A 20,169-nucleotide genomic window follows, 5' to 3' on the forward strand; every position below is an offset into this window, starting at 1 on the left:
AGCCCTAATGGTATTCACAATCTTACTGAGCTCTTTTGAACCCCATTGACGAATGGAAAGTGGTTGTTGGTTTTTCGGGTGTCTTCTCACATCTCTCCGTCTCTTTCTCCTCTTGCTTTTTTATTTTGGTTTCTCTCCCATCCTCTGATGACTTGGTGTACCAAACGCTCCTCATTCCCAATTTCCTGGGCCAAGGCTCCAGGAGGCGTCAGAAGGGTTCAGACTACGCCTCCACCTCGGAGGATGAGTACGAGTCTAACCATAGCACCCCTAAACACAAACGCTCCCATCATTCAGGATCCCAGCAGAACCCCAGAATCCATCCGGCCGGTCCGGTGCGAGCCTTGCCCCGCTCGAGAGACTCCGAGGGGGAAGGACACGAGAGCGACGCCTTCCAGAACTGGACGTCTCATAGCGCTGAGATCGCCAGGTGGGGAAACACCAAAATAAGGCTGCAACAAACGATTATTTTAAAGGGGTCATCGGATGCCCATTTTCCACAAGTTAATATGATTCTTTAGGGTCTTAATGAAAAGCAACAACACCCTTTTTACCCTGTCAAAAACAGCTCTGCACACAGCAAGCCGATTTAGTGCATGTCTCTTTAAATCAAGACTGTTAACTTTAGCCGCGGAACTTGCTAATTAATTAGCACGTTATTAGAAAAGGCGATTTACAAATATTAATAAAAGAGCCTTATACTCACTTCTTCTGTAGGTGAAGCTGGATTACGAATGATTCGCGCAAACATAGACTCATTTAGGCAGATCGGGGGGCGCGTTCCCTTCAAAAACAAACGTAATCAACTGCGTCTTCATTTACTCCGATGTCAGGAGTAAATGACGACTGCTATGTTCGTTATTACATCCAACAACAGGACACCTCATTCGCTTAGAAGACATTCTGTGTGGAGATGGTCTGTGTGACGTCAGCCAAGAAGCTGAGAACGACTTGATTTGAGAAAGGGGATATTATTTATAGCGATTCAAAAAAAAACAATGGGTGGATTTTTATCAGTACAGGGTGGATGTGTACAAACACTGCCAACACACTTATGTTCAAACAACATGTAAAAGTGCGTCCGATGACCCCCTTTAATAATCAATTAACCTAATGATTATTAGGACAATTAATCGACTAATCGTTGATTATTTTGGCGATTCATCAGTAGGCTTTGATCAATTATTCAGCTTTTGCAGTTAAAATAGTGAGGTATAAATATTTAAACTACTACATAAAACAAGGCGATCACTTCAGCTTTAGTCAAACGATTATATTACTATTACTAAATAAATAATTATATTTGGCACACAAAATGAGATGAAAGACAGAGACTTTCTCATTCACCATTTAATTAACTGTATGAAAAAGCAACTGATTTATGCATTTTGCACCGTCATATGGATATTGAACAAAATTAAGGTAAGTAATAAGACGTTTTATTTTCAGATGAACTTTTTTTTTTTTTTTTTTTTTTTAAATAGCATTATCTCTCTTAAAATACCTTAGTGTTACGATACTCAAAAACTGAATTTGCATTCACTAATAAAACACATTGGAGAGCTGCTTTATAGCAGGAAATCAAGTTGTAATTCTAATTGAAAAGTGACACTGATACCTTTTTTTTTTTTATACTTTTAATAGTATTTTAAAACTTTAGTTTTGTAAAACTTTCCCACACACATTACTGGTTCGGCTGTGTTTACACTGATGTATTTTCATAAGTGCCCTGTGCTTAGTCTTCTCTTGAATTGCATCTGGTAGAGCTGAATTGTAGTCTTGTTCTACAGCGCCACATTGGTCAAACCGCAATATTGTAGGTCTGTATATTAGGACATTTGAGAGGCTGTTCAGCAACAAAAATTTGCAGACTATTTATTTTTTTATATTCAATAATGGCTAATCATTTCAGCCCTATAAAAGAATGACATATAATATAAGCAATCCATTTTATTCCCATTTATTTAAATAATAGTTTGAGAATGTTACTTTTAACCACGTTTCGATCTTAAAATCTCATTCAGCTGGCTCAGACTCTTTCAGAGCTATAGCACTAGACTGAGCTGCAAGGTTTTTTTGTTTTGTTTTGTTTGAGTCCAGTGTTTTTCTCCCTGACATAGACATGCACTGACTGTATCCGGTGTAGATAGTGTCATTGATTACAATGGGAATCATCATAGGTGTAGACCTCGGTATATTCTTCATGCGGAAAGGGGAAGCTTCCAGTATTCTATTTGTCATTAAATAAGTTACATTGTTGCAAAAGTAACTACTTCTTATGGTTCTAATTCAAACAGGATATCGTTACTTTACTCAATTCCAAAAATGATTACTTGTAATGCATTGCCCCACAAAATTAGGTTTTAACTGTTTTTTCTAATGCTTCACAGAGAATTGATTTTTTTTAAAATGCGTATTTTTTTTTTTTTTTTTTAATGTATATTCTTTACTTAGATTAAGTCAAGACTTGGCCAAAGATTTGGCTATTCTGGCCCAAGAGATTCATGATGTTGCTGGAGACACAGAAGCTCAGAGTGCTTCAACAGACAAGATGGGACCAGCCATATCTACACATGAAGAGGTACTGTTCATAATGTTTCCACATTCAACAAGGCTGCATTTATTTGATCGAAAAAAATACAGTAAAATAGTGAAATAATATTGCAATTAAAAACAGCTGTTTTCTATGTGAATATCTCTTAAAATGTAATTTATTTCTGTGATGCGCAGCTGAATTTTCAGCATCATTGCTCCAGTCTTCAGTGTCACATGATCTTCAGAAATCATTCTAATATGCTGATTTGCTGCTCAAGAAACGTTTCTGATTATCAATGTTGAAAACAGTTGTGCTGCACAATATTAAGTACGCTGTTGTTTTATGCTCTTTCAGTTGCGCACCAGATTCCTGAAGCCAGTCTGAATTTACAGAAAGAATGTCCTGCTGCGGCGCCGGCTGACGAGTCTGAGCAGATCGTTAGTAATCGACAGAGCATGAGAGCAGACGAGGTAGCAGAGCTTCTCTTCTCTTCAGTTTAACGTCAGGAGTTTTAACTGTGTGTTTGAGCTGTAAATCTCCTTCTGTCAGGTCACACTGAACAATGTGATGCTAAATCCGGTGTCTCAACTGTCTCTCGCCATCCGTGAAAACACAGAGCAACTGACGGAGAAAATCAAGTGAGACTTGTTTGCTTTTCACACAATGCTTTTCATGTGTGCTCATTTATTTTGACATTCAGTGCCTTGCGAAAGTATTCATACCCTTCACGTTTTGTGACTGCTTTAAATGACTTTTTCCACATCAATGCAAAAACAGAATTGTCACAACTTCGTGAATTTATTAAAAATAAAAAAACTGCATTAAGTACATTTCATAAGTATTCATACCCTTAACTAAATATTTAGCTGAAGCACCTTTATAGTCTCGTCTTTTTTTTTTTTTTTTTTTTTGATGCAACAAGCTTTTCTCGTCAGCATTTGGCAATTGTCTGCCATTTCTTCTCCTCATCTCTTCTCCTCTCAAGCTCTGTCAGGTTGGATGGGGCAGACACACATTTTCAGGTTTCTCCAGAAATATTTGATTGGGTTCAAGCCCAGGCTGTGGCCACGCCACTCAAGGACATTCACAGAGTTGTCTATAAGCCACTCTTGCTGTGTGTTTAGGGTCATTGTCCTGTTGGAAGGTGAACCTTCTGCCCAGTCTGAGGTTCTGAATGCTCTGGACTTTCATTAAGGCTATCTCAATATTTTTGTGCATTGAGCTTTTCTTCTACTCTGATGAGTCCCTCAGTCCCTGCCGCTGAAAAACAGCTCCACAGCATGAGGCTGCTACCAGCACGCTTAACTGTTGGGATGCTACTCTGCAGGTGACAAGCAGAGCTGGTTTCCTTCAAACATGATGCTTAGAATTGAGGTTCATCAGACCAGAGAATCTTGTTTCTCAGAGTCTGAGGGTCCTTTAGGTGCTTTTTTGCAAATTCCAAGTGTGTTTTCACGTGTCTTCACTGAGGAGAGGATTGAGTTTGGCCACACAGCCATAAAGCCCAGATCAGTAGTGTGTTGCAGTGATGTCTGTCCTTCTGTAGGTTTCTCCTAACTCCACATATGGTCATGGAGCTCGACTAGAGTGACCATCAGGTTCTTGTTCACCACTCAAACCAAAGCCCTTCTCCATCAGTTGCTCAGTTTGTCCAGGAGGTCAGCTCTAGGAAGAGACCTGGTTGTTTCAAGCTTCTTCCATTAAGGGTAACAGAGACTACATGCTTCTGAACTCTTCCCCAGATGTGTGGCTTGACGCAAACCTGTTTCTGAGCTCTACAGGCAGTTCTTTTGACCTCGGGCTTGGTTTTTGCTCTGATACACATTATCAGCTGTTAGACCTTTTTATTAAGACGTGTGTGCCTTCCCCAATCATACCCATTCAATTGAATTTGCCACAGGTTAACGTCACTCGAAGTGTAGTAACAGCTGAAAGCAGTATGAATGCTCTTGAGCTAAATTTCCCATTATAAGGGTATGAATACTTATGCAATGGAATCATTTTAAGTTTTTGTATTTTTATTAAATTAGCAAAGATGTTAAAACCCTGTTTTTTGCTTTACTATCATGGTGTATGGAGTGTAGATTGATGTGGGGAAAAAAGTAATTTAAAACAGTTTAACATAAGGCAGCAACATAAAACATGAAAAAAAAATATGAAGGGGTAGGAATACTTTCTCAAGGCATTGTATATGTTCATATACTGTATTTTTCTGTGCAAGTTTGAGAAGGCGCATATATATGTATGTGTGTGAATATATAATGTACAGGTTTCATTCTCACATTCTCATATTTATTTATATATATATATTTTTTTTTTTCAGGGTTTTGTTTCATAATAAAATGGATGTTTTGGGAGAAATTGAAGCAAAAATCAATGAGGCTGATGATTCCCCATCACCAAAAACATCCAACAAGGTGTGTCTCTTGTTTTCTTCCCTGAATAAAATGTTACGAAGTGTTCTTTTTTGTTTTGTTTTGTTTTTTATATAAATCTGAGCTTCATTGAAATAAATAAATAAAACTATTTCTTTTTTTTTTTTTTTTTTTTTTTAAATTTGGAGTATATTAGACCAGCAGTAAATGATGTTCATATCAAGGTTATCATTAATGTACTATTATAGTTTTTATTCATATTTTAATTAAATTTTATTTTCTCATTTTAGTTTTAGTCAGTTGTACTAATTTTGTTGTGTTTGTCATTATTATTATTATTATTATTATTATTATATATATTTTTTTTGATTGTTTATCAATTCAGGGAGTATATTAGACCTGGGATGCAGTAAATTGTTCATATCAGTGTTATTTTAGTATCATTAATATACTATATAGTATTTTTATATTTTCTGTTAAAGTTTTATTAATTTTGTTGTGTGTTTTTGTCATTTTATTAGTTTTTATTTTGTTTGATAAATACAGAAAAATGGATAATTCAGCCATAAATGTTCTCGCCATGAAAATAGCCACAGAAGCTTGTGTAAACAAACAAATTTTATAAATATAGTTTTTATTAATTTTAGTTTTAGTTATTTTAGTACTTAAAGTCAGTATTTATTTTAGGATCTAGATACTATTATAGGTTTTATTAATATTTTGAATCCGTTTTTATTTACATGTTCTGTTTTAATTTTAAAGTTGTAGTAATTTTGTTGTGTTTTTAGATGTTTTTGTTTTCATTTATGTCTGTATAGTTTTTATTAATTTAATTTTAGTTTTATTAGTTTGTTATTTTAGCACATGAAGTTAAACTGAGAAATGTTAGCTTGGCAACTAGCTGAAATATATATTTTTTTAACTTATTTCCTTTTCATTTACATTTATTTCAGGTAACAAAAAATGTTTTTTAATGGTTTTAGTTGCCTATAATTACCTTGCTTCCATTTAAATTAAACCCAAATGAGAAATAACAAATAATATAAGTTTTTAATTTTAATTCACTAAACGATTCATTTTAAGTAACACACTTTTCTTTTTAAGGTTTTAGTTAACAATAATAACCCTGGTTCATATCTAATGTTTTTATTACTGAATGGTTTTAAATTTTTTGCTTGTCTTGTAGGAAATTGCATCAATTCTGAAAGAGCTGCAGAGAGTCCAGAAACAGCTGGAAGGTCAGTAGATCCACGTTCCTCTTCTGTTTATCTGATATTAAACCTGAGACAAGCCGCTGATGAGCGCCGTCCTCTCTCGTGTCTCTCTCAGTCATCAACGCCGTCATGGATCCTCGAGGAAACCCGGATCTCAGCCGCACGGTTTCTTCCGCCGGGGTTCGTGCGTCGAGAGCGGCGTCCCGGGACGCGAGAGCGGCGCATCGAGGCGGCGGAGCGACACCGAACAGCCGGCGAATGTTCAGGAGCACAGACCGAGAGAGTTCACTGGTGTGATGAGTCACGAGTCACTTTGATATGATTTCAGCTCATAAATCTGAATCCGACCCATCTGGAGCGATTGCTGGCTCGGTCACGAGCTCGTGTTTCTTCTCTGAGATAATATTTGCACATTTCTATTCCTCCAAACAAACCTGGATGGCGATTTCAGCAGCTTGTGGCTTTGAGAAACTGCAGAGTTTGGCATTAAATGTAAATACACCGTTATTGATTTTTCTTTATCTTTGTTATTTGTGATGGTTGTTATGGTCAAATAATTAAAATGATTATTTAAATCACTTTATGTCTCTGTTGGACAGGGTATTTGTATGTTAAAGATCATTAAAGAATTCAAATGTATGAGTTTTGTTGTTTTGTCTTTATTTTTACTGTGAACAACGTGACCGTCCATGTTGAGATATTATTTATATATATATATATATATATATATATTATTTATATATATATATATATATATATATATATATATATATATATATATATATATAACCCTGATATGATATTAGACTGAAATCAGAGAAAAATAATAATAACTTTTTTTTTTTTAATATATACATATAATTTTTTGTATTATTTATATATATGTGTTATTGTTGTTATTATTTTTTATTTATTTTTTTCTCTGATTTCAGTCTACTATCATATCAGGGTTATATAGTTAACTAAAACTACTACCAAAACCATAAAAATAAATAAAAAACTTATTTTATATAAAATGAACAAATAAAATAAACTGAAACTGAAATAAATTTTTAAATGAAATGCACAATTCAACTGACATACAATATAAAAGAATCTTAATTATTTGCCAAGGCAGCATTTCCTATTTTCATTTAGTTTAATTTGATGTATTAAAATCATTTTTAAAAACGATATAAAAATCCCTAAAAAGTAAAATTATTGAAACTTTAACAAAAAATCAAATGAAAACAAAATATTAATAAAAACAATAACAGTATCTCAATTAAACTCAAATTAATTTTATTATTTTACAAAAAAGGTGTACCGAAATCAAGACAAAAATACTACACAGGAAATTTTTTTTTTTTTTTTTAAGTGTGTATATATTCACATCAATATTATTTTAATAAAAGATCACTGATGTGAAATTTAAGCTTACAAACAAGAAAAAAAAATTAACAGTTCAGAAATATAAACTTAATTCAAGAGAAAAACAAGATTATTTTTTAGATTTGAGATATTTTTCCTGTTTTAAGCTCTTAAGTCCGAACTCACTTTATTTAGAAAACAAGACTTAATATCTTATTCAAAATTCAAAAATGTATCTTGGTCTCAGGATGCTTGGATATTTGTACTGGAAAACAAGCAAAAATGCTGAGTAAGACACTCATTTTTGCAGTCTTACCAGTCTTTTTGTTTTTTTGTTTTTTTAGCATAAATCAGTAGGTTTTAGTTCTGCCTGACTAGTTCTTTTACTAAAGCTTGTGTAAACGTGTGTAAATGAAGCTCTGATAATAAATGCTTATGTAATCATAATTGAGTGAAGCTGTGATCAGTCGTGTTTCTGCTGAAATGAAACTGATGTTATACTGTTTCTCAGAGCAGTCGGGAGTTTCTGAAAAACATCTCTTTCTTGCTCATTAATTCCTGTGTGACCTGTTTGGATGAATGAGGTATGTAATATTAATATTGCACAGCATGCAAATAGTTTATTATAATTTGATAACATAAGAGCTGAGATGCGACGGCTCTAAGTTCCTCTTTCAGTGTGATGATGAATATAAATCTTTGATGCTGATGTGCATTAAGGCATTTATTTATAAACCGTAAAAATGTAAATAAAACAAAGATCATTGGAATACATTTAGGAAATACTATTTAAGTCTTTCTATTTCAGAATTATGGTTAATTTAATGTGTTGTTGTTTTTCTTTAACTATTTGTAAAAGATTTGTGAGTTAAAATTGATTGAAAGTGGATCCTACACCATTTTTATTCTCAATAAACACTCTTTAAAATCTCTGCATTCAGCTCACAGAAGATACAAGTCTGTAATTTTAATTATAAATTTAATTATAAAAGTTTGTAATCCTCTTTATGCATTTTTACTATTTGCTTTCACATTTCACAAACATTCATATTTTAAAAGTGCTTTTTGATGCCTAATTGTTTTAAATTTGAGTTGAGATCCTAGCAAATAGAGACATATTTTGTAAATATTATTTATTAGTTTGGCACAGATTCAATTAATTGTTTATATATTATTTACTGTTTGTTATTTATTTTTATTAATATAAATAATTTTAAAATAATTTTATTGTATTAATTTTATTTATTTACTTAGTTTTTATTTGTCTTTTCTGTTTATTTTTATTTCTATTTTTATTTTTTTAATATTTCCATCTTTATTTTTTTACATTTCTATTTATTTTTACTTTTCAATTTTTATTTAATATTTATTACTTTTTATTTATTTTTGTTTTCTATTTATTTATTATTTGTATTTATTAATCTTTGATTTATTTACTTTTTATTTTTATTTATTTATTTTTAATTAAACATGTTTATTTATTATATTTCCATTTATTTCATATTATTAATTTTATTTATACTATTTACTTGTTTTTATTTTTATAATTATTTAGTTAATGAAATATATTTCCTTCTGACATAAGTCTGAAAGCCCCTTTGAACATTAGACGAGTGTCGCTGTGGCATTAAAAAACAGAAATGAAAAGCGAATGAGGAACTAACTGGCCTATTTAAGAATATTTCCCTTCATGTGTCACGCCAGAAAACATCAGCACCTGCTTCAGCATGCCTGCGTGAGTTCACTGCCGCTTTACACATTATTTGCTTTCTGTTGATTAATAAGGAGAATATTCTCAATCAGATTCATGCTGTGCTTCCAGATCTTCACGGTTACTGGCCGGTCATGAGCTGGCGTCTCCGTATAAGAGTTTACACGACAGCTATGTGTCCAGTCGCAGGGTGAGTCCGGGCTTCAGAGCGTCTCGTGAGCTGATGTTTTCTATCAGAGTTAGTGATGTTCTTGTGTTTTTGGCAGGACTCGAAGTGTCCCGTCTCGGCTCTGCTGGCCGCTGCAGCTCTGCTGGTTTTGGGGATTTTATTGGCCATCGCAGTAATCGAGAGATTGAAGTACGAGGATCGAATCAACGAGGCTCTGAATCCTCATCACACTCCATCATGCTGCAATCAGACCGGCCCCGACCAGCAGAGCAGGTGAGGTTACTTCCTGTTTCCATGCTTTCACTTCCTGTCACCTTCATATTGTTAATATTCCAACAAATTATTTATATTAGATTTATTCATATTTGCTGAACTTTGCTTAATATAAAATTAGTTCAATTAAAACCAAAGCAAATGCAACTGCTTTGATATTTACAGAAGTATACACACATATATTATGTAAACAAAATGTTTATTTTGGATGCGATTTATCGTTTTACAGCAAATACTTAATAAATAAATTAAATGTAATACATATTTACATTTAAAAAAAATTTTTTTTTTCAAAATTCATAATATGTAGAACATTTCAGCTTCAGTTCAATTTTATTACAGACGTAAATGTTTTTTTACTGCCACACAATGGAATTAAACATTTTTTTTAACTTTATTATTTATTTGTTTGTTTGTTTGACAAATTCTGTGTTTTTTGAGTTTTAGTCATTTTGTTGTGTTTTTGTCACGTAATTTTTTTTTTTTTTGTACATTGTACTTAAACTTAACAAAAATGAGACGAGTTGCTTAGGAACTAGTTGAAATAATAAATAAAAATTCAGAATTTAGTTTTTATACTTTTAAATTATTTAAAATACTTCACGTGTATTTTAAGTGCATAATATGTACACCGAGTTCAATTTAATGGAAATTAGTTTTTTTAGATGAAATATGTATAACAGACTGAAATATTTTCCCCCAATAGAATAGAATAGAACTATTAATATTATAATATGAATCTTTTTGGCCACTATTCATTTATTCATTTATGTGTTTATTTTTAACTTATTTATTTATTTAATTAATATCTAATTAAAAATATGTTAATATTCTTAATTAGATTTCAGTTTTTATATTTTCTTTTTTTATTTCAATTTTAAAGTTTTAATAATTTTGTTGTGTTTTGTTATTTTTATTTAGATTTAGTTTTTTAGTACCAAAATGAAAAAATGTTGCCTGGGCAACTAAGCTTAATAAAATAACTTTTTAGCATTATTCTGATTATTTTTAGTTCACTGCTGTGGTGGATTTGTGCTTGTATTCTTTCACTAACAGCACACAGATGATATTACGTGTCCTTTTATGAACGATGGCATGATTTTCTGAGTATTTTGGGTGAGTAATGACGGTGCGGATGCGATGGCTTTGAGTGAATCTGCTTTCTGTGGAGAATAATGTAATAAAGCAGATTATTATTGATCCTGAAGCAGACTGTGGTTGTGTGATTTCTCTCAGTATTGTTCTGGTTGAGAGTTTTCCTCTGGGCGTGGATTACGGGAGAAACGTGAGCGCTGGAGTGGATCTGTATGAAGCCTGGAAGGATCTTCTGTCTCTGGCCTCTGATCGGATCGAGGTGGCGTCGTTCTACTGGTGTCTGACCGGAGAAGACATCAGCGTCAACTCCTCCAGCGACGCACTGGTACAGAGAGACACGCTTGCAGTATGCTGCATGTGAAAGTATTCTTCTGACGAACAGCATGATTGTGCTCCTCAGGGCAGAGAGATTTTAGAAGAGCTCAAGGCTTTACCGTCCAGAAACGTGTCGGTGCGCGTCGTCACCAGCATCCCTACATTAGCTCCCAATTCAACCGACCTCAAAACCCTCCGAGAACACGGTCAGCAATTATTAGCATTTCATTTGACAGACTTCAAACTAGTTTCTTTCCATTCACTGACATGCATGATTTAACTCAAATAATTAGCTGCAAGTTGCAAGAAAGAATATATCTACTGTTGTTTATCTCTTGAAATTAGACGTTTTCCTCAACCGTTTGTATACCATTGTAGCTTTTATTAATATTTTTAGATTTTACTTTGATTATTAGTTTAATTTTTAGTCATTTTGTTATGTGCTTTTGTAATTTGTATACGTTTTTAAATATTACTGTTTAGGTTTATTTTTATTTATTTCCATTTAGTAATTTTAGTGCTTCGGTTTAAACTTATTTCAGTTAGTTGCTAAGGCAACATTTCTAATTTTTGTTTAGTTTAGGTTTTTCATTTCATTTTTTTATATTGTATTTTTTTAATATAATTTTAGTTTCCATTTTAATTGTATTAGTTTTTTTTTTTTTTATAAATTAGTTTTAAAATTATTTGTAATTACTTATATATTTATTTTTTCAGTTTTAGTTCAATTTTTTTAATTTTATATTTTTAGTTTTAATTTTACTTAGTTTAATTAATTTTTGTTGTGTGTGTGTTTCTTTTTTTTTTTTTAGATTTAATGGATTTTCAATGGATTTTATTTCACTTTAAGTTTTAGTTTTTATTTATTTCCATTTAGTGCTTTTGTTAGTTACCATTTTATTTTTCTATTTTTAAATTTATTTTTAATTATTAATTTAATTTATTTTAGTAATTTTGTTGTGTTTTGTCATTTTTATTATCATTTAGATTCAATTATTATTTCACTTTCATTTTTAGTTTTTATTCATTTCCATTTAGTGCTTTTGTTAGATGCCATTTTATTTTCTATTTTTTAGTTTTCATTTTATTGTTAATTTTTTTAGTCAATTTTTTTTTTGTCATTTTTATTATTTTTATTTCTTTAATATTACTATTTATATTTAATTTATTTTCATTTCACTCTCAGTTTTATTTTTCTTCCCGTTAGTAATTTTATTGCTTCATCTTAAACTCAACATTTCTAAAAAAAAAAATAAAAAAAAATAAATTTAAGTTTTTCATTAAATATTTATGTTTTTATGTATTTTAGTTCAGCTTTACGTCAATGAACAGAAGCGTTTGAATAGTTTAGTTGTTGTTCAGGATATGTGTTTTGACGCAGGAGTGCAGATACGGCGTGTGAACTTCGGCCGTTTGACGAAAGGAATCCTTCACAGCAAGTTCTGGATCGTGGACGGGAAACACGTTTACATCGGCAGCGCCAACATGGACTGGAGAGCTTTAACGCAGGTCAGAGGCGTCACACGATGAATGTAACGAGCGGTGTTGGGGGGTAACGCATTACAAGTAACGTGAGTTACTTTTTTAAAGTAACTAGTAAAGTAATGCATTACTTTTTCATTTAGAAGGAAATATCAGAGTTACTTTTTAAAATAAGTAACACCAGTTACTTTGTTTCTCATGTATTGACTGACAGCTCTCGTGTTGCCATGTTGAGAGAAATCATGAGTAAGTGCAGAGCGCTGTGTGTGAACATGTTACTAAATATGAACATGTATTTACTCATCTCACCTGCACAAAAACAGATTCAGTATTCCTCAAAATTAATAAAAACAGTCAAATGCAAACTCGGAATATTATACAAACCTGCAATAATTAAATATGTTAAATAAGACAAATATCATTATGTATTAAATCCTATTTTATTAACCAATGTCTTTGCTACTGACCTTCGATGATCCAATTCAACCATACTAATAATCAAAAATGACATTTGTGTTTCATTTTTGTTATTGCTGAATATTGTTGAACTTTCTTCTCCTGCGTCATATTCTTCATGTGATTTATGGGATTCATTTCATTTTTGGTGTGAAAGGGCTTTTACATATGTGACCCTGCTGCACAAAAGCAGTCATAAGCAGCACAGCTATATTTGCAGCAATATCCAACAATACATTGCATGGCTCAAAATTATAGATTTTTCTTTTATGCTAAAAATCATTAGGATATTAAGATCATGTTCCATAAAGATATTTTGTAAATTTCCTACCGTAAATATATCAAAACTTAATTTTTGATTAGTAATATGCACTGCTAAGAATTCATTTGAACAACTTTAAAGGCGATTTTCTCAATATTTAGATTTTTTTGCACCCTCAGATTCCAGATTTTCCAAATATTGTCCTAACAAACCATACATCAGTGGAAAGCTTATTTATTCAGCTTTCATATGATGTATACATCTCAATTTCAGAAAATTGACCCTTATGACTGCTTTTGTGGTCCTGGGTCACATTTGTAAAAGAAGAAAATTTTTATATTAAAAACAAACAAGCAAGCCGTGCCCAGATTTAAAAAGTAACTTAATGTAACACATTACTTTCCATAAAAAGTAACTAAGTAATGTAATTAGGGGAGTACCGCAACATTGTAATGCATTACTTTTAAAAGTAACTTTCCCCAACACTGGTAACACTGGTGCCTAAGACAAATTTCTCCTAAGAGAGATAATAAAAGAGAAACTTAAACTTAACGAGTCTGTTGAACGTCTGCAGGTCAAAGAGCTCGGTGTGGTCGTCTATAACTCCAGCGCTCTGGCTGCAGATCTGCAGAAGATCTTCCAGTCGTACTGGGTCACGGGTCGCTCCAACGCCTCCATCCCGCACCCGTGGCCCTCCGACTACGACACTGACATCAACGAGGAGCGTCCGCTGCTGCTCAACCTGAGCGGAGTGGAGAGTAAAGCTTACATCACGGTACATCACACTCACAAACTCTGGAAATAATCATTCAAAATATTATAAACTGGTGGTTCTGATTGGATGAGGAGCGTTTGAAGACTCAAACACACATCTATGTTCATGTCGTAAGGTGTTGTTGCTTATTAAAGCTAACATAAATTGTAAATATGAGACAAAAATGTTGCTTGGCCAAACTATTTGAAATCAAATTTCAGTTGAAGCACTACAATTACTAAAAGTAAAACTGAAGTAAAAATAAATAAAGTTAAATGGAAATAAAGCGAATAATAAAAATCACAGTAGTATATAAAACAGGGTTATTGTAGTAAACTAAAACTGAAACATTAAAAATTTTATTACTTTATAAAATAAACATTAACTGAAATAAAATAATTATTAAATATTAAACTTATTTAATTTCAGCTAGTTTCCAAGGCAACATAAATCATTTTAATTGAACTTTATGTACTAAAATATATATATATATATATATATAGACATAAAAAAACATTAAAAATTACAAACAATACACAACAAAATGAGTAAAACTTTAACTAAAATTAGAAAACAGAAAACTTAAACATAAAAAAACGATTGAAAACATTATTATCTCAACGATACAAAAATAACACTTTGCCAGCACTAGTTTATTATATTAATAAAATTATATGAAACAGGGTGATTATAGTTAACTAAAATGAAAACTGAAACTAAGATTAGAACCTTTAAAAAACATTTTCATAAAATTAATAACATTAACTGAAATAAAACCAAAAATTAAATAAAATTGAAATTAAAAACGAAATGCCAAGGCAGCAAAACTAATTTTAATTTAGTTAAACTTGAAAACTGAAATGAAAACAAAATAAAAAATAGCTGTGGCTTCAAAATGTTTTTTTTTAAAAGACACTAATAGTTTATTCAAGGATGCATTAAGTTGATGAAAAGTGAGAATAAAGACATTCATAATGTTACAAAGATTTCTATTTCAAATAAATTCTGTACTTCTGAACTTTCTATTCATCTGTGAATCCTGAAAAATAAAATGTATCACAGTTTCCATAAAAATATTGTGCAGCACAACTGTTTTCAACATTGATAATAATCAGAAATGTTTCTTGAGCAGCAAATCAGCATATTAGAATGATTTCTGAAGATCATGTGACACTGAAGACTGGAGTAATGATGCTGAAAATACAGCTGCGCATCACAGAAATAAATTACAGTTTAACAGATATTCACATAGAAAACAGCTGTTTTAGATTGTAAAAATATTTAGTAATTTTTCCTGTATTTGTGATCAAATAAACGCAGCCTTGGTGAGCAGAAGAGACTAAGCCTCCTCTCTGCTCTTCCTCAGGCGTCTCCGCCGGACTTCTGTCCGGACTCTCGCACCCGAGATCTGGACGCGATCCTGTCGGCCATCAGAGGAGCTCAGGACTTCATTCATGTGGCGGTCATGGAGTTTTATCCCGCTTCCAAGACCTTTCATCATCACGGGTGAACGAGACACGAGTTACAGTGACACTTCAGTCAGTCAGGCTCCAGAATCAAATCACTGAGTAGTGAGGGTGCTTGAACTATATATATATATATATATATATATATATATATGTGTGTGTGTGTGTGTGTGTGTGTGTGGCCCTAGGCCGCAAAACCTGTCATAAGGGTCAATTTTTCTAAATTGAGATTTATACATCATCTGAAGCTGAATAAATAATCTTTCCATTGATGTATGGTTTGTTAGGATCGGACAATATTTGTCTGAGATACAACTATTTGAAAATCTGGAATCTGAGGGTGCAAAAAAATCTAAATATTGAGAAAATCATCTTTAAAGTTGTTCAAATGAAGTTCGTAGCAATGCATATTACTAATCATAAATTACGTTTTGATATATTTACGGTAGGAGATTTACAAAATATCTTCATGGAACATGATCTTTACTTAATATCCTAATGATTTTTAGCATAAAAGAAAAATGTATAATTTTGACCCATACAATGTATTGTTGGCTATTTTACAAATATACCTGTGCTGCTTATGACTGCTTCTGTGCTGCAGGGTCTCATATATATTAGTGCTGTCAAATGATTAATCGCGATTAATCGCATCCAAAATAAACGTTTTTGTTTAAACGATATATGTGTGTGTACTGTGTATATTTATTATGTACACATGCATGTATATATTTAAGAAAAATATGTTACGTTTATATTTTAAACATATTTATATATGATATATGAATATAAATATAACATGTAATACATGTAAATATTTTCAAAATATATGCTGTATGTGTGTGTCTTTATATATATATATATATATACATAGTATACACAGCACACACACATATATTATGTAAACAAAAACTTTTATTTTGGATGCGATTCATCGCAATTAATCGTTTGACGGCACTAATATATATATATATATATGATTCGTGCTGAACACAACCTGAACAAAAACTCCGGTGATTTAAGAGTTGAGTGGATTCTAATTTAAACGCCTCTGATTCAAGAAATCAAGAGATATGTCTGTGATTGGCTACTTTGCTCAACGCTACAAAAACACATCGAAATAGAAATCGATCTCCAGAGCGCAAACCATAAAGCACTGGATATAGTTTGCCAAATCTGCAATAAACTGCCATTAATACAGCTTTAACTGATTTCGTTTGAGTGCGTTTGATTTGACTCCCTGACGCTGGTGTTTGTTTGGTTCTGCAGATACTGGCCCGTGATTGAAGACGCTCTGAAGCGCTCGGCCGTCGACAGGAACGTGTCCGTCTGTCTGCTGGTCAGCTGTGGACGGGAATCAGATCCGGCCGTGTGGCCCTTCATCCGCTCATTAGATGCTCTTCATTCACCGTCAGACAACATCAACATCGCGGTGGTGAGTCACGAGAAATACAGGCTCACGTCGTCAATAAAAATCTGTTTTACACAGAAGTAGAACATGAACATCTGTTCATTAAGCCCTCTGTTTACTCGTCTACTTTGATTTTCAAACTTAATTTTTTCCTTTTTTTTTTTAGAAGTCATTTTATTCTACTTATTTAATATTTTTAGATGTATACTGCATTACGTTGTTTTTATTTAATTCTCCTTATTTAATTTTTCTAGATGTATATTATGTGAAGTTTTTATTTAATTCTACTTAAATTTTCTAGATGCATATTAAGTTTTTATTTAATTCTACTTTTATTCATTTTTTCTACATGTACATTATGTAAAGCTTTCATTTAAATCTACTTATTTAATTTTTATAGATGTATATTACAATGTTTTTGTTTAATTCTCCTTATTTAATATTTCTAGATATATATTAATTTTTAATTCTGCTTATGTAATTTTTCTAGATGTATATTACATTAAGTTTTAATTTACTTCTAATTATTAAATTTTTCTTTATTTAATTTTTCTAGATCTACATTATGCAAAATGTTTATTTAATTCTACTTATTTAATTTTCTATATATGCATTACAGTAGGTTTTTATTTAATTCTCCATATTTAATTTTTCTAGATATATATTAAGTTTTAATTCTGCTTATTTATTTTTCTAGATGTATATTAAAATACATTTTAAAATCAAATTATTTAGTTTTTATTTAATTCTTATTTTTTTTTTTTTTTAGATGTATGTTACGTAATGTTTTTATTTAATTCTACTTATTTAATATTTTTAGATGTATACTGCATTACGTTGTTTTTATTTAATTCTTATTTATTTTTCTAGATGTATATTATGTGAAGTTTTTATTTAATTCTACTTTTATTCATTTTTTCTACATGTACATTATGTAAAGCTTTCATTTAAATCTACTTATTTAATTTTTCTACACATACATTATATTAAGTTTTTGTTTAATTCTCCTTATTTAATATTTCTAGATATATATTAATTTTTAATTCTGCTTACGTAATTTTTCTAGATGTATATTACATTAAGTTTTAATTTACTTCTAATTATTTAATTTTTCTTTATTTAATTTTTCTAGATCTACATTATGCAAAATGTTTATTTAATTCTACTTATTTAATTTTCTATATATGCATTACAGTAGGTTTTTATTTAATTCTCCATATTTAATTTTTCTAGATATATATTAATTTTTAATTCTGCTTATTTATTTTTCTAGATGTATATTACAATACATTTTAAAATCAAATTATTTAGTTTTTATTTAATTCCCTTATTTATTTTTTCCAGATGTATATTAAGATAAGTTTTAATTTACTTCTAATTATTTACAATTTCTAGATGTATATTGTTAAATTTGTATTTAATTCTTATCAATTTTTCTAGATGTACATTACGTTTTTTTTAAATTCTACCTTTATTTAATTTTTCTAGATCTACATTATGCAAAGATTTGATTTAATTCTACTTATTTAATTTTTCTACACATACATTATATTAAGTTTTTGTTTAATTCTCCTTATTTAATATTTCTAGATATATATTAATTTTTAATTCTGCTTACGTAATTTTTCTAGATGTATATTACATTAAGTTTTAATTTACTTCTAATTATTTAATTTTTCTTTATTTAATTTTTCTAGATCTACATTATGCAAAATGTTTATTTAATTCTACTTATTTAATTTTCTATATATGCATTACAGTAGGTTTTTATTTAATTCTCCATATTTAATTTTTCTAGATATATATTAATTTTTAATTCTGCTTATTTATTTTTCTAGATGTATATTACAATACAAATTATTTAGTTTTTATTTAATTCCCTTATTTATTTTTTCCAGATGTATATTAAGATAAGTTTTAATTTACTTCTAATTATTAAAATTTTCCAGATGTATATTATGTTAAATTTGTATTTAATTCTACTTATTTAATTTTTCTACACATACATTATATTAAGTTTTTGTTTAATTCTCCTTATTTAATATTTCTAGATATATATTAATTTTTAATTCTGCTTATGCAATTTTTAAGTTAAGTTTTAATTTGCTTCTAATTATTACAATTTTCCAGATGTATATTATGTTAAATTTGTATTTAATTCTACTTATTTTTTTTTTTTTTTTTTTTTTTAGATGTATGTTACGTAATGTTTTTATTTAATTCTACTAAGAGGATGTCATCAATAAAGACCTGTTTTTATTGTTGTTTGATTGCACAGAGAGTGTTTGTTATTCCAGCGAGAAACCAGTCACACATCCCTTATTCCAGAATCAACCACAACAAATACATGGTGACGGATAAAGTGGCGTATGTGGGTGAGTTACAGGCCAAACACTCAAACCTACATGTGAATGAACTGAAGTGAAAGCAAACCTGTGTGTGTGTCCAGGCACGTCTAACTGGTCCTCGGACTACTTCAACACGACGGCCGGCGTGGGTTTAGTGCTTTCCCAGGATGCTTCGGGAAGCTCGTTCCATCAGCAGCTGAGAGCCGTGTTTGACAGAGACTGGAGCTCTAGATACTCTCATCCGCTCGCCGATCTCCACCGAACCCACGACTGCGCTTTCTCCACATCTGCACCATAGACACCTCACAGGAAATATTAATATCTCATATAGCACACATGCGCTTTAAACAGCTGTAATATGCATCAAAGTCTCTAAATAAGGGAACCTCTGTATTTCTAAAGCTTTTTAGTAGCACATTTCATTATTTGAAAAATAATTCTCTTGTACTATACAGTTTAATAACTATCATAAACTGACCAGAATAGAATGTTACAATAGAATAGATGTGGCATTTCAGTGTTTTAGCTTGAATATATATCAAAGTAATCAAAGTTTTTAGGGCTGTTTTTATGGCAGATTTCCCTGAGCATACTGTAAATTCTGCTCTAGAATGTATAAACAAATGCAAATATGACTTGAAAAGTTTATATATATATATATATATATATATATATCTTTTTACACTTTTAATCTTTTTTTTACACTTTTAATCTTTTTTTACACAATCTGTTTTGCCAGTATTTTTCCTCTTCAAATAATGATGAAATTAAAAGTTAAATAAAAATAAAATATATAAGATATATTTTTAAATTTTTACTTTAATAAATATATGCAGTATGAGTGTGTGTGAGTGTGTATTTTATATTATAAATATATATTTTAAAATGCTAATATAAAAATGTGTATTATATAATAATGTAAAACATTAGACCTAAATAATATATATATATT

At 30.7% G+C, this 20,169-nt stretch overlaps 2 protein-coding genes across 3 annotated transcripts in view; both read left to right on the forward strand.

Annotated features, from left to right (window-relative positions):
* The window catches only part of cep170ba (centrosomal protein 170Ba), a 28,444-nt gene extending 21,698 nt beyond the window's left edge, over positions 1 to 6,746 (forward strand). The window contains exons 14-20 of the mRNA XM_058749977.1: positions 196 to 430; positions 2,455 to 2,611; positions 2,839 to 3,006; positions 3,086 to 3,174; positions 4,860 to 4,953; positions 6,098 to 6,149; positions 6,241 to 6,746. Of these exons, the coding sequence (XP_058605960.1) occupies positions 196 to 430; positions 2,455 to 2,611; positions 2,839 to 3,006; positions 3,086 to 3,174; positions 4,860 to 4,953; positions 6,098 to 6,149; positions 6,241 to 6,422 (977 nt within the window). The 3' untranslated portion in view covers positions 6,423 to 6,746. The remainder of the gene's footprint in view (positions 1 to 195; positions 431 to 2,454; positions 2,612 to 2,838; positions 3,007 to 3,085; positions 3,175 to 4,859; positions 4,954 to 6,097; positions 6,150 to 6,240) is intronic.
* Positions 6,747 to 7,939: 1,193 nt separating this feature from the next.
* Positions 7,940 to 19,950, forward strand: LOC131523075 (5'-3' exonuclease PLD4). Of its 2 annotated transcripts, none has more exons than XM_058749098.1 (12): positions 7,940 to 8,059; positions 9,180 to 9,210; positions 9,298 to 9,376; positions 9,453 to 9,628; positions 10,865 to 11,048; positions 11,124 to 11,244; positions 12,420 to 12,547; positions 13,813 to 14,013; positions 15,359 to 15,498; positions 16,728 to 16,893; positions 19,148 to 19,244; positions 19,319 to 19,950. In XM_058749098.1, the coding sequence occupies exons 2-12, from the start codon at positions 9,203 to 9,205 to the stop codon at positions 19,513 to 19,515; spliced, it is 1,497 nt and encodes a 498-aa protein (XP_058605081.1). In that variant the 5' UTR covers positions 7,940 to 8,059; positions 9,180 to 9,202; the 3' UTR covers positions 19,516 to 19,950. The 2 variants fall into 2 exon arrangements, with proteins under 2 accessions (XP_058605081.1, XP_058605082.1); XM_058749099.1 differs by having other exon boundaries at positions 7,962 to 8,059; positions 9,061 to 9,210.
* Positions 19,951 to 20,169: the final 219 nt, after the last annotated feature.

Source organism: Onychostoma macrolepis, chromosome 17 (assembly GCF_012432095.1).
Source record: "Onychostoma macrolepis isolate SWU-2019 chromosome 17, ASM1243209v1, whole genome shotgun sequence".
In the NCBI taxonomy this organism is placed as follows: Eukaryota; Metazoa; Chordata; class Actinopteri; order Cypriniformes; family Cyprinidae; genus Onychostoma; species Onychostoma macrolepis.

Bases quoted from the DNA above. Each gene is read 5' to 3' on its own strand.
- LOC131523075 (XM_058749098.1), top strand. The intron at 16,894-19,147 runs GTGAGTCACGAG...TTGATTGCACAG, and splicing joins ACAACATCAACATCGCGGTG to AGAGTGTTTGTTATTCCAGC. The intron at 19,245-19,318 runs GTGAGTTACAGG...GTGTGTGTCCAG, and splicing joins GGATAAAGTGGCGTATGTGG to GCACGTCTAACTGGTCCTCG.